This window comes from Pieris brassicae, chromosome 2 (assembly GCF_905147105.1).
Source record: "Pieris brassicae chromosome 2, ilPieBrab1.1, whole genome shotgun sequence".
Lineage (NCBI taxonomy): Eukaryota > Metazoa > Arthropoda > Insecta > Lepidoptera > Pieridae > Pieris > Pieris brassicae.
In genome coordinates, this window is record NC_059666.1 from 3,007,053 (window position 1) to 3,021,337 (window position 14,285).

Below are 14,285 nucleotides of genomic sequence, written 5' to 3' on the forward strand. Positions count from 1 at the left end.
GGGTACTATCAAATCATATTTAACAAGATCTTTTAGATGAACCACTTTAATTTTTAAATACCATATATAATATTTTTTTTAATTAATTAGTTAGTTACTGTAAGAATATGTCATTAAAAAAAATGTGCTCTAGTTTTGAGGTAATAAAGATCCACCACTTGTAGTATCTACGTGACACAAGCGGTAAAAACATGCTTAGCTATTTGAGTATTTCTGGAGAATGTTGGTACTAAAGTGTCAAATTAATTATGAATTTTAGAATGGCGAGAAAAATCAATCAGTCGTGATATCGGGAGAAAGTGGTGCCGGGAAAACGGAGACAACAAAACTAATTCTTCAGTACCTCTGCGCGGCTGGTGGGCAGGCTTCGTGGGCTGAACAGCAGATTCTTGAAGCTAACACTGTGTTAGAAGCGTTCGGTACGTATAGATAATTTATGTTAGAGAATTTGTTGTATGAAAGTAGTTTTTTTTGCTTACACAAGTTTATAGTGATGAAATTCTGTCGGGCTATGGACTATTACTAAAAACGTATTTACTCTGAGGCTTGCTTGACTACATTATTATAATTCCCTCTCGCTATTAGCTATTTAATTGGCTTTAATGTTTATTTAAGACTTATTTATAAAAACACCCTTTAGAATATGATTCAAAATTCCCTTTAAAAAAAATTTTTGTTTACGATTCTACGTTCCACTCAATAATGTTTTATTAGAAACAAAGTAAATTGACAATTGTTATACGTAAAAGTCTTAGTTGCTAAAGTGTCAATAAAATTAAAATATATAAATACCTATATACCTAGTCACAATTATATTTCTGTTTAAAAATAATTTGCCAAATCGGTCCAGGCACTATCGAGTGATATGGTAACATTAAATTAAAAAGATTCCCACAACACTTAAATTTAATTATTTATTTAATAAGTCTACTTAATGTTATAATCTTTTTTTCGTTCATCCTTTCAGGAAACGCAAAGACAGTGAGAAATGATAATTCATCGCGTTTCGGCAAGTTTGTTGAAGTGCGACTCGACCATCGTGGAGGTATAAGAGGCGCAGTGTTGAGAGATTTTCTTCTCGAACGAGCGAGGATCACTGGCCCAGCGCCGAGAGAAACCAACTATCATGTCTTCTATCAGTTGGTAGAGGGCGCAAGAGTACGTTATTTGCATTTGTTACTTGTTATTCGTCATAAAGTATTTTACAAATAGTATTTATTGTCTTTTATTAAAATAACTTTAACACATTTAAAGAAAACACTTTTTCAACGGATTGTAGTTATGTATCATTATAAATTTATAATTATTTTACATAATTATATTTTTTTCTGTCGTTTCGCGTTCTTTACAGCGTGCGTGGTCACGGTGACTGAAGACAAAAGGTATTGAATGTCAAAAAGTATCACAGCTGTAGAGAAAGTTATATTATCTGTATTTTCTTTCCCCGGAGTTGATATCGACTAAAAGATGACGGGTTTTGGCAGAAATGACTCAAAAATTTAAAATTATGTAAAATTATTACTATAAGTTTATAATAATACATAACTTCAATGCGTTGAAAAAGTGCTTTCTTAAAATTTTAAAAATATTTTAGTTTGAAAAACTAAAACTAACTCAAACATACTTTATAACTTTTTTAATTTGTTTTGATTTAAGTAAATCGTAAATATCTAATTATTTGAAAAATTGCAATTGTTAATATCTGATTTAAGATTGCATGACTCGTTTTTTTTACACTAAATTGTTAGAAAGAGTCATAATACTATTCTCAGAAATATAACGATAATATTAAAGTGTAATCGCGAAGCAAAACGTTTTAGTGAATTTTTTTCTCATGTAGGATATACATATAAAAATCTAACTTGAAACGTATCCACAGAACGAGTGTTTTTATATTTAACGATCTAGAACAAGTACTTCCACTAATACGTTCAAATTATATTTTCAGCATAATGCAGAACTCAAAAACATCCTTCGCCTCCGAGATGGTGTCACCTTCAAGTACCTTCGACCTGAGGATGAAGAGGCAAGAAGTCGTGGTGGGGAACAAGGCAAGCTGGAGGCGTTACAACTGGCCCTAACAGTGCTCCAAGTGCCACCTCATATGTGCGAAGGCTTATTCAAAGTTTTGGCTGCGGTCTTGTGGCTGGGAAATATACAGTTTCAGGTACAAACAATCTACCATTTTGTTTTTCTCTTTTTGATTGGTTTTATTTATACTTAGTAGTGCACAGATGAATCAAATTAATTTGTGTATCACGAAATCTCTAAAAGTCAAAAGTCATTTATTCATAAGGTAACACAATGTACACTTATGAACGTCAATAAAAAAGAAATATACATTACATACATTAAATGCTTCTAAATATACATTTACTGCCAGTTCTCAAAACAAGAGCGTAGAACGGAAGGGAAGAACTGGTAATAAACTCTCCGCCACTCTTTTTAATCGCCAAGTTTTTTTTTATTACACAACGTTTGTTAGGATCTGCAACAATTACACCATGTTCCACGTAACATCTTAAGTAATAAATAATTATAAAATAAATTAAAAACAAAGATTTGTCTCAGATTGTCAAAGTTCCTCTATCACCAGGAGCCATAGTGAAATAGGAGCACGCACATACATTCTCGTTACGAAAAGTTTTCAATAATCACAAAGGCGAGACTCATCTTCGACAACTAAAGAAGTAAAATCGAATATTAAAATTTTTTTCAGGATATAGACGGTGAACGTACTACACTGGCCCCAGAAGACGCAGAGGCTGTAGATGCAGTAGCTAATTTATTAGGATTGGCTCCGCCCACAGCACAACGAGTACTATTGGAGAGACAGATCAACGTGCGAGGGAATGTCACGGATATTCCGTTTAGATTGCCCGAGGTGAATTATCGTTAATATTTAACATTAACTACGTTATATTGTCTTTTATTAACATAACTTTTACACATTTAAATAACTTTTACACATTTAATGAAAACACTTTTTTAACGGATTGAAGCTATGTATTATTATAAACTTATAATTACTTTACATAATTTTAAATTTTTCCCGACGTTTCGCGATCTTTACAGCGTGCTCAACTCCGGGGAAGTAAATACAGATAATATAACTTTCTCTACAGCTGTGATACTTTTTGACATTCAACACCTTTTGTCTTCAGTCACCGTGACCACGCACGCTGTAAAGCGCGCGAAACGTCGGGAAATTTTTAAAATTATGTTAAATAATTATAAGTTTATATATATATATATATATATATGTATATATATATATAAGCTAATACATAGCTTCAATCCGTTAAAAGTGTTTTCTTTAAATTAACTACGTTTTTAATGAATAATGCTACACATCTAAAAAAATATTATTTAGCTAAACGTCACAAAACTTTCTTAAGCTTATTTTTTTGTAATTCAATATTAATTTTAAAGAATATTTAAAACTGACCAGCTAATTCGATTTAAATATTTCTTCGCCAATAAAACCTAAAAATATCATGCATGATTTGATAGCTTCATATGTGTTAATTAACCGCGTTAAAATTAATATATTTTGAAGTCGGTTTTGGGTAAACTTTTTGATAATTACTGATACGTTATTAAAGAGTTTAAAAAAGAAAACTTTACAAATATGTTTTAATATTATTAATTTTCATTTTTATAATTTTTACTATGTCAGTTAAAAAAGATTATACATTTTTTATATTAGAAATGGTATTTTTTTTTCTTAAAGCTTCACGATTAAAAACAATAGCGAATCAATAAATAACTACTAACCTTATTATTTTATACCTACTGATACTTAAACCTTGATTTCGTAAGTAAGGGCCGCTCTGCCCTCCTTAATTCATTGAAATCTCTTTAGGTATGATATAGTATTTGTAATATAGTAGATAGTTTACGCCATTACTGATGCCTGACGCGACTCAATAAATCTGCACAACTCAACACATTTAGTCCTATTCTGCCACGAATTATTATTATCGATAATGTCCTGATAATCAATAATTATACTGTCGCGAGAACTAAGTACTTCTTATGAGCCAGGAGCGGCCTGGGCCCTTAACCTGTAATGAAACAACGTGACTGAGCGAGTACTAGAAAAGAACAGAACTTTATTTTCTAAAGACAAAAGTAAAAATCACATAGACAACATTTGATGACACTTTGGTACAAGATGTCGCTAGTAGTAGGTACATCTATATTTTGCTATTTATAATAATTATAATAACAATTTTGTTCATACCATTACAGGCAAGAGAAAACCGTCACGCTATGGCCCGTGCTCTATACTCTCGTACATTTGCCTGGCTGGTCCGACATGTCAACAGCTGTTCTGCACCTGGACGAGAGGCGAGACGAGCTTTAGGAGTTCTAGACATTTTCGGCTTTGAGAATTTCGCATCTAATTCTCTTGAACAGCTATGCATCAACTATGCGAATGAGAAGCTTCATATGTTCTTCAACAATTATGTGTTCGCGTTGGAGCAAGAAATTGTAAGTATGTTCATAGTAATAAGAAAAAATATGTCTTTAAAAGTTACGATTATTTTGACGCAAAAATATCAATTCAAATAACACAAAAGTGACAACACTATACACGAAGACAAATATGTAACATTAAGTTTTATGTGTATTGAAATTTAAAATATTTATTTATATATAATATTTTTCCGAAAACTATACCTTTGAAGTCCCATCTCATAGCTCCTCCTTTCTTGGCGATTCCTGTAAGGTCTCTGCAGTTAGGCTATGGAATTCACTTCCCGTCCCTATTCGCTTAGCTGCTTCTCTATCTTCCTTTAAATTTCTCCTGTACAAACATTACCTGTCCTCATCGTATCCCTAACTTTCGTACTAACCAATAACTGACGTGAAACTGTTCTTAAATTATCGTGATTCATGTATCCTTTTTTAGTTCCGTTTGTTTTTTGTTCCTGTTTAGTTTCTTCTTTATAACTATATGTTATATGTATTTTTGCACTTCTTGCCTACCTTATGTAATTTAATACATTTGTTTTTCTTTACTCACAGTGGTTGCTTGAAAGAGAACCCTCGAAAGCGATAAGGCCGCCAGTTGCCCTCCTTTTCGTTTAATTATGTTCAATTTTTATATTGTAATGTAACGAAGTGTTAATAAATAAAATTTATCACTATTACAGTATCGTCAGGAAGGTATAATATACAACCAAATACCATTCACGGACAATGCGGCCTGCCTAGAATTGCTCGAGAAACCACCGAGAAGTCTGCTCAAATTGCTCAGCGAACAATGCCATATGCCTAAGGTAATTTTTACAAAGCATAAACCTAAATTTGGATATAAATATTTTTTTTTTTTGCTTTTTTACTTACTATTACATAAGTGATACCTATCACTCCTATATCTATATATCCTTATATGTCCTTAATGCAGTTTTTCTTATAAAATTATAATAAGTAAACATATTATTCTAACTATGTTTGCCATAGTCCTTTTGTATGGGGATTTGTTATTTCAATAGACCCAAAGTTTTGTACGCCGGCTTTTCTCTGAGCCTACACCCTCTGTTTTCTTTGCCGATGAGTGTATATATATATATATATATATATAAATTCAATGACGTGGTATCACTACCTAAATCTTATGTTCTATAATAATCAAATTTTTATTATATTTTTTATTATTCAAAGATGTATGTATTATTTCCAGGGCTCCGATAGCGCCTACCTAACAAACATCCAAGGCGAATTCGGCGAACATCAGACGTTCGTGAAAGGATCCCGTAGGAAATGGGAAGAGGAATTCGGCGTGCAACATTATGCGGGCACGGTTACGTACAGCGTACACGGGTTCGTCGATAAGAATCGAGATACCCAACAAGACGCGTTCATAGACCATCTTAGCCGATCCGCTAATCCATTTGTACGGGAATTGGCGGATTATGTACAGGATTTGGCACCTCCTGGACAGGTAAACTACGAGGAACTGATTTTTAGCTTTTTAGCATGATGTAAAGACTCGAGCGGTAGCGCAGATTCGGCTCTGTACATCGAGAGCAAACAACCTTTATGGCGAGAGGACGTTAAGGTATTTGCTACCGCGGCTAATAAATGGTCTACAATCAGATATTAGACAGCCTAACGCTAACCAATATAAACAGTAAATTAAAAAGTACTTTTATATATAATTGTCGCGCTCCTAAACAAAACTGCTATGGTTACATTAATACAAACCACAGCGGTTTTCTAATGTAACATATTTTGATTATATTATTATAATTTGGATAATAAAGAGAAAAAAATGTATTTTACTGATTAAGAAAAACACTTTTTTAAAGGATTGAAGCTATGTATTATTATTAAAAACTTACATTTATTTACATAATTTTATTTTTTTTCCGACGTTTTGACATTCAACACCTTTTGTCTTCAGTCACCGTGACCACGCACGCTGAAAAGCACGTTAAAATTATGTAAATAACTATAAGTTTTAATAATAATACATAGCTTCAATCCGTTCAAAAAGCGTTTTTCTTAATGTCTAAAAGCTATGTTAACAAAAGACAATACTATGTATTTTACTCATTCTAAAATTTTCACCATATCCGCTATTATGGACTTTTGAATGGAAAACTTGAAACCCCCTAGGCGTATTTGGACCTAAATTAAAGGACGTGTTAATAGAACTATAGAAATTGTTATCTATGCATTCCATGTATCAACAACATTATTGTCTTGCCTTTATGGAAAAAAAATTGGGGACGTATATATGTTATTGCATTAGGTGAAATTTTTGAAAATTATATTTTCCTCCAATAAAAAACTAAATTTTTTTTTCAGGACGTTTCTCTATCGAGTCCCGGTTCAACAAGTACAACACAACGAGGCACTTCTAAAGGACGACCAACGGTTGTCGACACGTTTAGAGCGCAATTGCAGTCTTTAGTCGATATGTTACAAGTTACTGATGTTTGGTAAGTATCTAAATAGTCTAGTAAAATCAGTGGCGGTTTTTAGGTCTGGGCCTCAGATTTCTGTATCTGTTTCATGGTCATTTGTCAATATAATAGCCAAGTAGGTGATCAGCCTTCTGTGCCTGACGCTCGCCGTCGACTTTTTGGGTCAAAGGCAAGCCGGTTTCCTCACGATATTTTCCGTCACCGTTCGAGCAAATGTTAAATGCCATAAAGAAAATCCATTGGTGCACAGCGGTATCTAACTCATCTTAAGAAGTCAGCCATCCTGAGGTTGTGCCTCAGGGATGAGGGCGCACGCTGAAGCCACCAGGCTAACACTGCTCTACCTAAAAGTATCTACCTATTTGTATAATGGTTACTTAGTTTGTAAATTAAGTCGATTATACAAATTTAGGTTATATTAAGCTTTCACCCCAATGGGACAAAGAAGAGACATTTACATTGACCAATTTTCTTTAATAGACAAGTAACATAAGTAAAGTAAGTCCGGTTTAAAAATATATGTATATATTTATTTATTTTAAGTACATATGCATAACAATGTGTAAGATTTGGGAACCCTTTTAGGTAAAAAATTATACATTGCTTAAAATATTTAATTTATATACAATTTAGTTACATCTTTTTTTTTTGGGTTTAGGTTTGCAAAATGTCTTAGTTTTTTTACAACTTTTTAAGGATATATATAAACTATTATGGAAATACTATATACACCTACCATAATACATTTGAAGCAATATTATTGAAACATTGTTTAAAGGCCTATATTATGAAAAACTATTTCCAGGTACGTCCGTTGTATAAAGCCGAACGAAAACAAAGTGGCTGGCAAATTCAATGAAAAGCTCGTGTTAGAACAACTCAGATATTTGGGCATGAACGAGATTGTACGGATCCGAAGAGACGGTTATCCGGTTCACTTACCAGCACCGCTGTTCCGAGCTCGTTATAGATGTCTCTTACCTCATCCGAGGCCACTAGAACCGGATATAACGTGAGTTAAATTTATGTCAAAAAGTGGACTATAAATAAATAATTTATCGACCCCAGGGTCCAATTATTATTATTATCAAAGCTTTATTAATTAGTCCATATATATTAACTAGCTGCCCCCACGAACTTCGTTTCTCCTTAATGTGGTTTTAGTTAGCCTTAATACCGTGACACGAAAGAATAATTTCACTGCATTATCGTCACTATAATTTTAATTTGATTTACACTTCGGTCTAAGGAACACGTGGTTGCTAACACCAAAAATTAAAAAAGTAGAAATAATTGAATTTCACGGTATTTCGTTTACTACAAAATAAATTCAATTAATACTTTAGCCTCAGTAACACGTGGTAATCATGATATTGAATTGTAGCTTATATGACACGTTTGTCGGTTTACCATAGCAGTGCCATCTATTGATTACTTACTCAATCCAGTCGAAAAGTATCGACATCTGTTAGAATCTTTTGGAGTTAATAGATAATTACGACTGTCAATTAATTATAGACAAATAATTTGCAACAAAATAAAATTGCGACTATAATTAAAGATCTAAACTATCCTATCTCTTAAGTTGGACCAGACTGCTCACGGTGTGCCAATTTAATTTAAAATCGGTTAAGTAGTTTAGGAGTCCATTGCGGACAAACATCGTGACAGGAGATTTAAATATATTAATATGTATATGTATTAATACATAATACATATACAAGATCTAGTTTTTGTATGGTATTATTACCATCACTAAAAATAAAAATAAATCTAACTTAAAAAATTTAAGGATAAAAGCCTCTTCCATATTTTTCCATTTCTCATTGTCTTGAGCAATTCATCCAGTTCTTACACACTAGTTCTATACTATCATCTATGCATCTTTTCTTTTCTCGTCCTATACGGGCGTCAATACAACGTTTAACATTAGCTCAAACGGTGAAGGAACACATCGTGAGGAAACCGGCTTGCATTAGATCCAAAAAAGTCGGCGTGTGTCAGGCACAGAAGGCTGATCACCTACTTGCCAATTCAATTCACAAACGATCATGAAACAGATACACAAATCTGAGGTCCAGACCTAAAAAGGTTGTAGTGCCATCCTTTTATTGTTATACGGGCGTCAATAACAGGTTCATATTGTCGCACTTTCTAAGAATGTAATATGCCTTGTTTCAATTTTTTTTTATTTAATTTAAAGAAATTAGTTATTAATTCAAGTAGTTAATTTTGTATTGAGTGTGCTTTGGTGGACGGAGAAATCATGACTCAATTTGTATTCCAACTTTCCAATTAACCTTTGGCAGAGCTTTTACATATCTGTTTGTACATATTATTATTTATATTTTATCTTTGGATTTCATTTTATTTAATTTTAGTTATAGTTGCATGTTATTAGGAGTTTTTTTTTTGTTATTTAATTATGCACTTCTTGGACTTACGCTCTGTTTCTTTTTTATTCTCCCATATTAGGGTTGTCTGGAAGAAATCGCTTGTTAGCGATAAGGCCGCCTGTTGCCTAATAACTTATGTAACCTACTTACTTGTTGTCTTTTGTTTGTATAATTATTGTAACAAAGTATAAATAAATAAATAAATCTTGATTCGAGATGGTTCTTGATCAAACTTATTGAGATGAATAACTGCAAATCCAATATCGTTCAAAATAAGTCGTATGTTTAAGTCGCAAAAAAACTACTAAATTAATTATTCATATCTATATCAAAGTGTTGAGTCTAAAATAGATAGTGATATTATTTCAGAGACATTATGTTACTCGTAAATGCACCGAAAGACGACTGGCAAATTGGTCATACAAAAATATTCATGAGGAGTTCAGTACACGCACCTCTCGAGGCTAAAAGGACAGCGTTGCTACAATCTTCGGCGTTACTCATTCAAAAGGTATAATTTTCTTAATAACGTTCAATACATTTGAAACTCAGATTACGTTTTGATGTACTTTAACATTAATTGTGCGTACAAAGACCCGACCTCGCCTTGATATCAACACACAATCCTAGTTTCTATATTAATTAAAAAGACAAAGAACAAAACCTTATAATTATTTTTATTCTTGCAATTGATACTCCTATATCTAGACGATTGCCATGACCATCAAAGCAAGACTTTACAAATAGCATTACAATTTATCTGTATTATAAAATATACCTTAATACAGTGACATAACAATGCTATTAAAATCCAGAGAATTAAAAATAATCTTGCTACTTGTGTCTATGGGCTCTGGACCACTTTGTTGAATGAGGAACTGTATCGTCTAAATATTCAAATATAATTTAAAAGCCATATCCGCATTGATTAAAGTACCGCTTATGATTTGTTAATCAAATTTCAACTCTTTGCAGTGGTACAAAGGTTCGATATCGCGTCGTCAATATCTTCAATGGCGGAAGGCGGCTATCGTACTTCAGGCAGCGTGGCGAGGCTGGTACGAAAGAACTGTCTTTTTGCGACTTCGAAGAGCTGCTCTTACACTGCAGAGGCATCTGAGAGGGGCCTTTGCGAGAGAAGTTGCTGCTGCTTTGAGGGAAATGAAGAGAGTCAATCAGGAGATGAAATTGAGGGAAGAGAGGAATAGGTATGTTCCATCCTTTATTTAATTTACATTTTGTGCAGTGGAAAATTAGTAATTATGAAAAATATTTTTTATTTGTATAAATGTTGTCTTCTTAAACAAATAATTTTAAACTAATTAAGACATACATTAAAGAAACTTTTTCACTTTCAGCCTTGCAGAAAAAGCAGAAAAAGAGCGCGCTGAATTGGAAAGTATGGCGGAGAACTTACGAGGTATAAACTGTTCCGCTCGTGCAGAATCCGTCAATTTGGACAATCTCTTCGATTTCTTGGCGGATGTGCCTGCCCAAAGGGGCGCGCCGGATGGACAACCAGCTCATCAACCAACCATCAACGAGATTGGGGACTCGATTGAACGGCTGGCTGATGACTTGAATCAGGAGGTAAGGAATTTATAACTCTATTACTGAAAATTGCAATGACATATACTGGCTTCAACAAGCATTGCAATTAAGAAAAAAAATTGGATATTTTAAGTCCCCGGGATAAAAAGGCGAATCGTCATGGCCAAAGACGTCATGACACGTATTGGCAACATCTGGAATAAAAAGCAATTGGTATCAAAACCAAAATAAGACTGATGCGGGCTCTAGTATTCCTCTTTTTCCTGTATGGAGTAGAAACGTAGCCCACGGTATTACTATCTTGGCTCGAGAAAGGCAAAGCATCGATCCCTTTGAGATGTGGTGCTGGCGGCGAATGCTCGGCATACCTTGGACTGCGCACCAATACATGGGTCCTGACCTAACTGACTACGGACTGACTACCTTATGAAGGACTATACAATACGCAGAAGCGATGAGAACATGAAGAAACTGATGGTGGTTAAGAAAAACACTTTTTGAACGGATTGAAGCTTCAGCTTACGGATTGAAGGATTATGTAAATAATTATAAGTTTTTAATAATAATACATAGCTTCAATCCGTTCAAAAAGTGTTTTTCTTAATGTATAAAAGCTATGTTAACAAAAGACAATACTATGATGGGCGAAGGCAAAATATCACGTGGTCGTTCACCAACCAGATGGACTGATCAAGTGAAAGACTGATCGTCCTCAAAACTGTACACTGTCATAAGAGACGCGCTGGACTGAAACCGGTGGAAGCAGTTCGTCCGCTTTAGACGCTTTCTTGTTGACCACGACGCTCAGACATGAGCTGCTTAATAAAGAGCGAATATTTTTTGCGTGCATAGGCTTACGACATCAAATGTATTAACATTTTCTACATTTGCAATCTAATGTTTACGTTATTAATTACAACGATTCAATGAAAAAAATAAAAATGGTTTTCAAAAAACTTTATCTGAAGTATTATATAAGTACGTTGGCGGTGCACGTACGTACGTAACGTTATTGCATATTGTATTTTATTGTTGATGAATATATTATATTTTCACCATAATTACATATATATTTACGCAATTTTTAATATATTTATTAATAGTAGTATTTTCCTAAGCTTTTTTGAATACAAATCATTACATTCATGTATATGTCGCAGTAAAGTAGTTAAATCAGAGAGTTAATTGAATCTCTAGAGAGTTAATTAACTGTCGATATTCAATCAAGCCGCTAGCATTTTGATTTAAATAAAGCAGCGTCGAAAACGAACTATCTTTTTGACCGAAAGCCAGCGTGTTGATTAATAATGTGAACCAAGACCAAGTGTTATTTCGGTTTGATCGTGTAGAGCTGAGAGCTTGGAAATTCCGTGTTTTGCTTTATTGTAAATTGTTAGGTTAGGTTAGTCTTGTTGCTTAGGAACGTTTAGGAAACTCGTTAAACGTTTCGTTCATTCACTTGAATATTGTTAATTAAAAATCTGAATATCGATTTTTAATTAACTGTCTAGATATTCAATTAACTCTCTGATTTTAACTACTTTACTGCGACATATATAATAAAGAACTATGACAATTTTGGTCATGTTAGGAATCGAACAAGAAGTTTATTTGTTTCTTGTTTAAAAAAATTATATTACAATATATTTTCAGTTGGAACACGTCCTAGCAGAAGAGATGAGTGAACTAATTAAGCACCCAGACCAACGGAAGCCTGATGGTGCACCATCTGATGCCCTTCCACCGCCACCACCACCCCCAAACTCACTACCCTTACACTCTATACTACAACCGGCGACACCCGTCTCCATGAATGGTATTGTCAATGGCTCACCTGTGAATATGACGACATCAATGAACGGTAAGAAGTTTTTCAGTGTGTTTCTGTTGAACTATTGGCAAAGTGCGTTGGGTAGGATTTCTTAAGTTTCCTATTTTTTTATATAAAAAACATAGTTAGACATACCATAGGACTTTGGAGACGATACCAAAAACTTAATTTACATATACAATGACGTATTTATCTTGATAAACATTTTTATAAACTGTGTTAGGTCGCATACCGAACGGCGATGCGATGTCATCGTCTCTCACTCTCCCACCACCTCGGGTATCAGAGCCATTGGTGGAAGGCTCTCCTGCCTTCCCGTCACCACCACAGTGCTCTTTACCGGAACCGGCGGGACCTCCGCCGCCTCCCCCTGTCAAAGGTGTGGCATATGCATGCACGGTTTTTCGTTTGGCATGAAACCCGCATATGTAGACACGTGTTAGCGTACAAAGACGCAATAAGTAGCACTCGATGAACCGATGTAGACATTTGCACCACTTTAGTACGAAGAACTTTATCAACAATTAAATCATTTGGTGAAGATTTCTTTTAAAAATAATGATTATTTATCTGATACTCTTGACTATCTTTATTAGCACTACAGGAGCCTTTGTTTATCTCCCAGCACGTTTTTATTACATATATACAGTCCAAAAATATATGCTCGTTCTATTACGTATACTATTTTTAGTATACGTAGTAAACTTTTGTTTCAAATAGCTATTGAATGTTTATTTACAGTTGTTTAAGTCAACTTTAAGTTTGTCTGTGGAATACCTAGCATCTTGCAATTTATTTTATTGGAGAGATTTTACAACATTAAGATTGTATAGCAGTTAGAATTTGTCTTTGTTTATTTTGTTTTTAGCATGCTCTTGAATCATATGTTAATATACATTTAAATGGAAATTTTTGACGAAAATTTTAATTCAAAACCATTTTTAGATACCACACCACCAGAACTGACAAATGGCATCGTGCCGAACGGGAAGCTTGCTGTTATTAAAGACAAAGAACCTATATACGAATCTGTTATACCGAGACCAAATGACACGGAACCCGTCATGCCGCCGCCCCCACCACCGATTTATCCACCAGAAAATAATGGGTAAGTTTTTTACATAAAGAATATGTATACTAATAAATGTACTTAAAACGTTCTTTCTGGTCTTAAGGGATATGAAATTTCTAAAAGAAATATTTTTACCAGTTTCTTACACACAATATGATCACGTGACTACCGAAAGCTTGGTTTGGATTGTGATAGCCTGTAATTCGTTTATACAATTCAAAATTATTTAATTTACTGTGAGACACAGATCTTCCGTAACATATATGGTAATAAATACCTGTATTGTGTGTATATGTACGTTTGTGCAAAGGTGTAGTGTTATATAACTCGATAAGTAGTTTATGATTTTATTATTTACAATCTTAATCGTCGTCTTAATAATAATAAATAAAAATAACGCAGCACCAACAGTTGTTTATGACTTTTTATTTACTAACTAAATCGTCGTTAAGGCTTTATTATATTTTTTTTTGTACCTATATAAAAATTTGCAT

General features: G+C 33.6%; 1 protein-coding gene across 3 annotated transcripts in view; it reads left to right on the forward strand.

Annotated features, from left to right (window-relative positions):
* Positions 1-14,285, forward strand: part of LOC123718401 (myosin-I heavy chain) — an 81,133-nt gene that overhangs the window by 51,083 nt on the left and 15,765 nt on the right. For 2 of the 3 annotated variants that reach the window (XM_045674826.1, XM_045674835.1), the window contains 15 exons: positions 260-419; positions 968-1,158; positions 1,949-2,167; positions 2,720-2,884; positions 4,255-4,497; positions 5,163-5,288; positions 5,693-5,953; positions 6,823-6,956; positions 7,747-7,953; positions 9,707-9,848; positions 10,313-10,545; positions 10,696-10,927; positions 12,542-12,749; positions 12,943-13,098; positions 13,665-13,827. In XM_045674826.1, coding sequence (XP_045530782.1) covers positions 260-419; positions 968-1,158; positions 1,949-2,167; positions 2,720-2,884; positions 4,255-4,497; positions 5,163-5,288; positions 5,693-5,953; positions 6,823-6,956; positions 7,747-7,953; positions 9,707-9,848; positions 10,313-10,545; positions 10,696-10,927; positions 12,542-12,749; positions 12,943-13,098; positions 13,665-13,827 — 2,840 coding nt within the window. The remainder of the gene's footprint in view (positions 1-259; positions 420-967; positions 1,159-1,948; positions 2,168-2,719; positions 2,885-4,254; positions 4,498-5,162; positions 5,289-5,692; positions 5,954-6,822; positions 6,957-7,746; positions 7,954-9,706; positions 9,849-10,312; positions 10,546-10,695; positions 10,928-12,541; positions 12,750-12,942; positions 13,099-13,664; positions 13,828-14,285) is intronic. The other variant, XM_045674845.1, reaches the window with a different exon arrangement.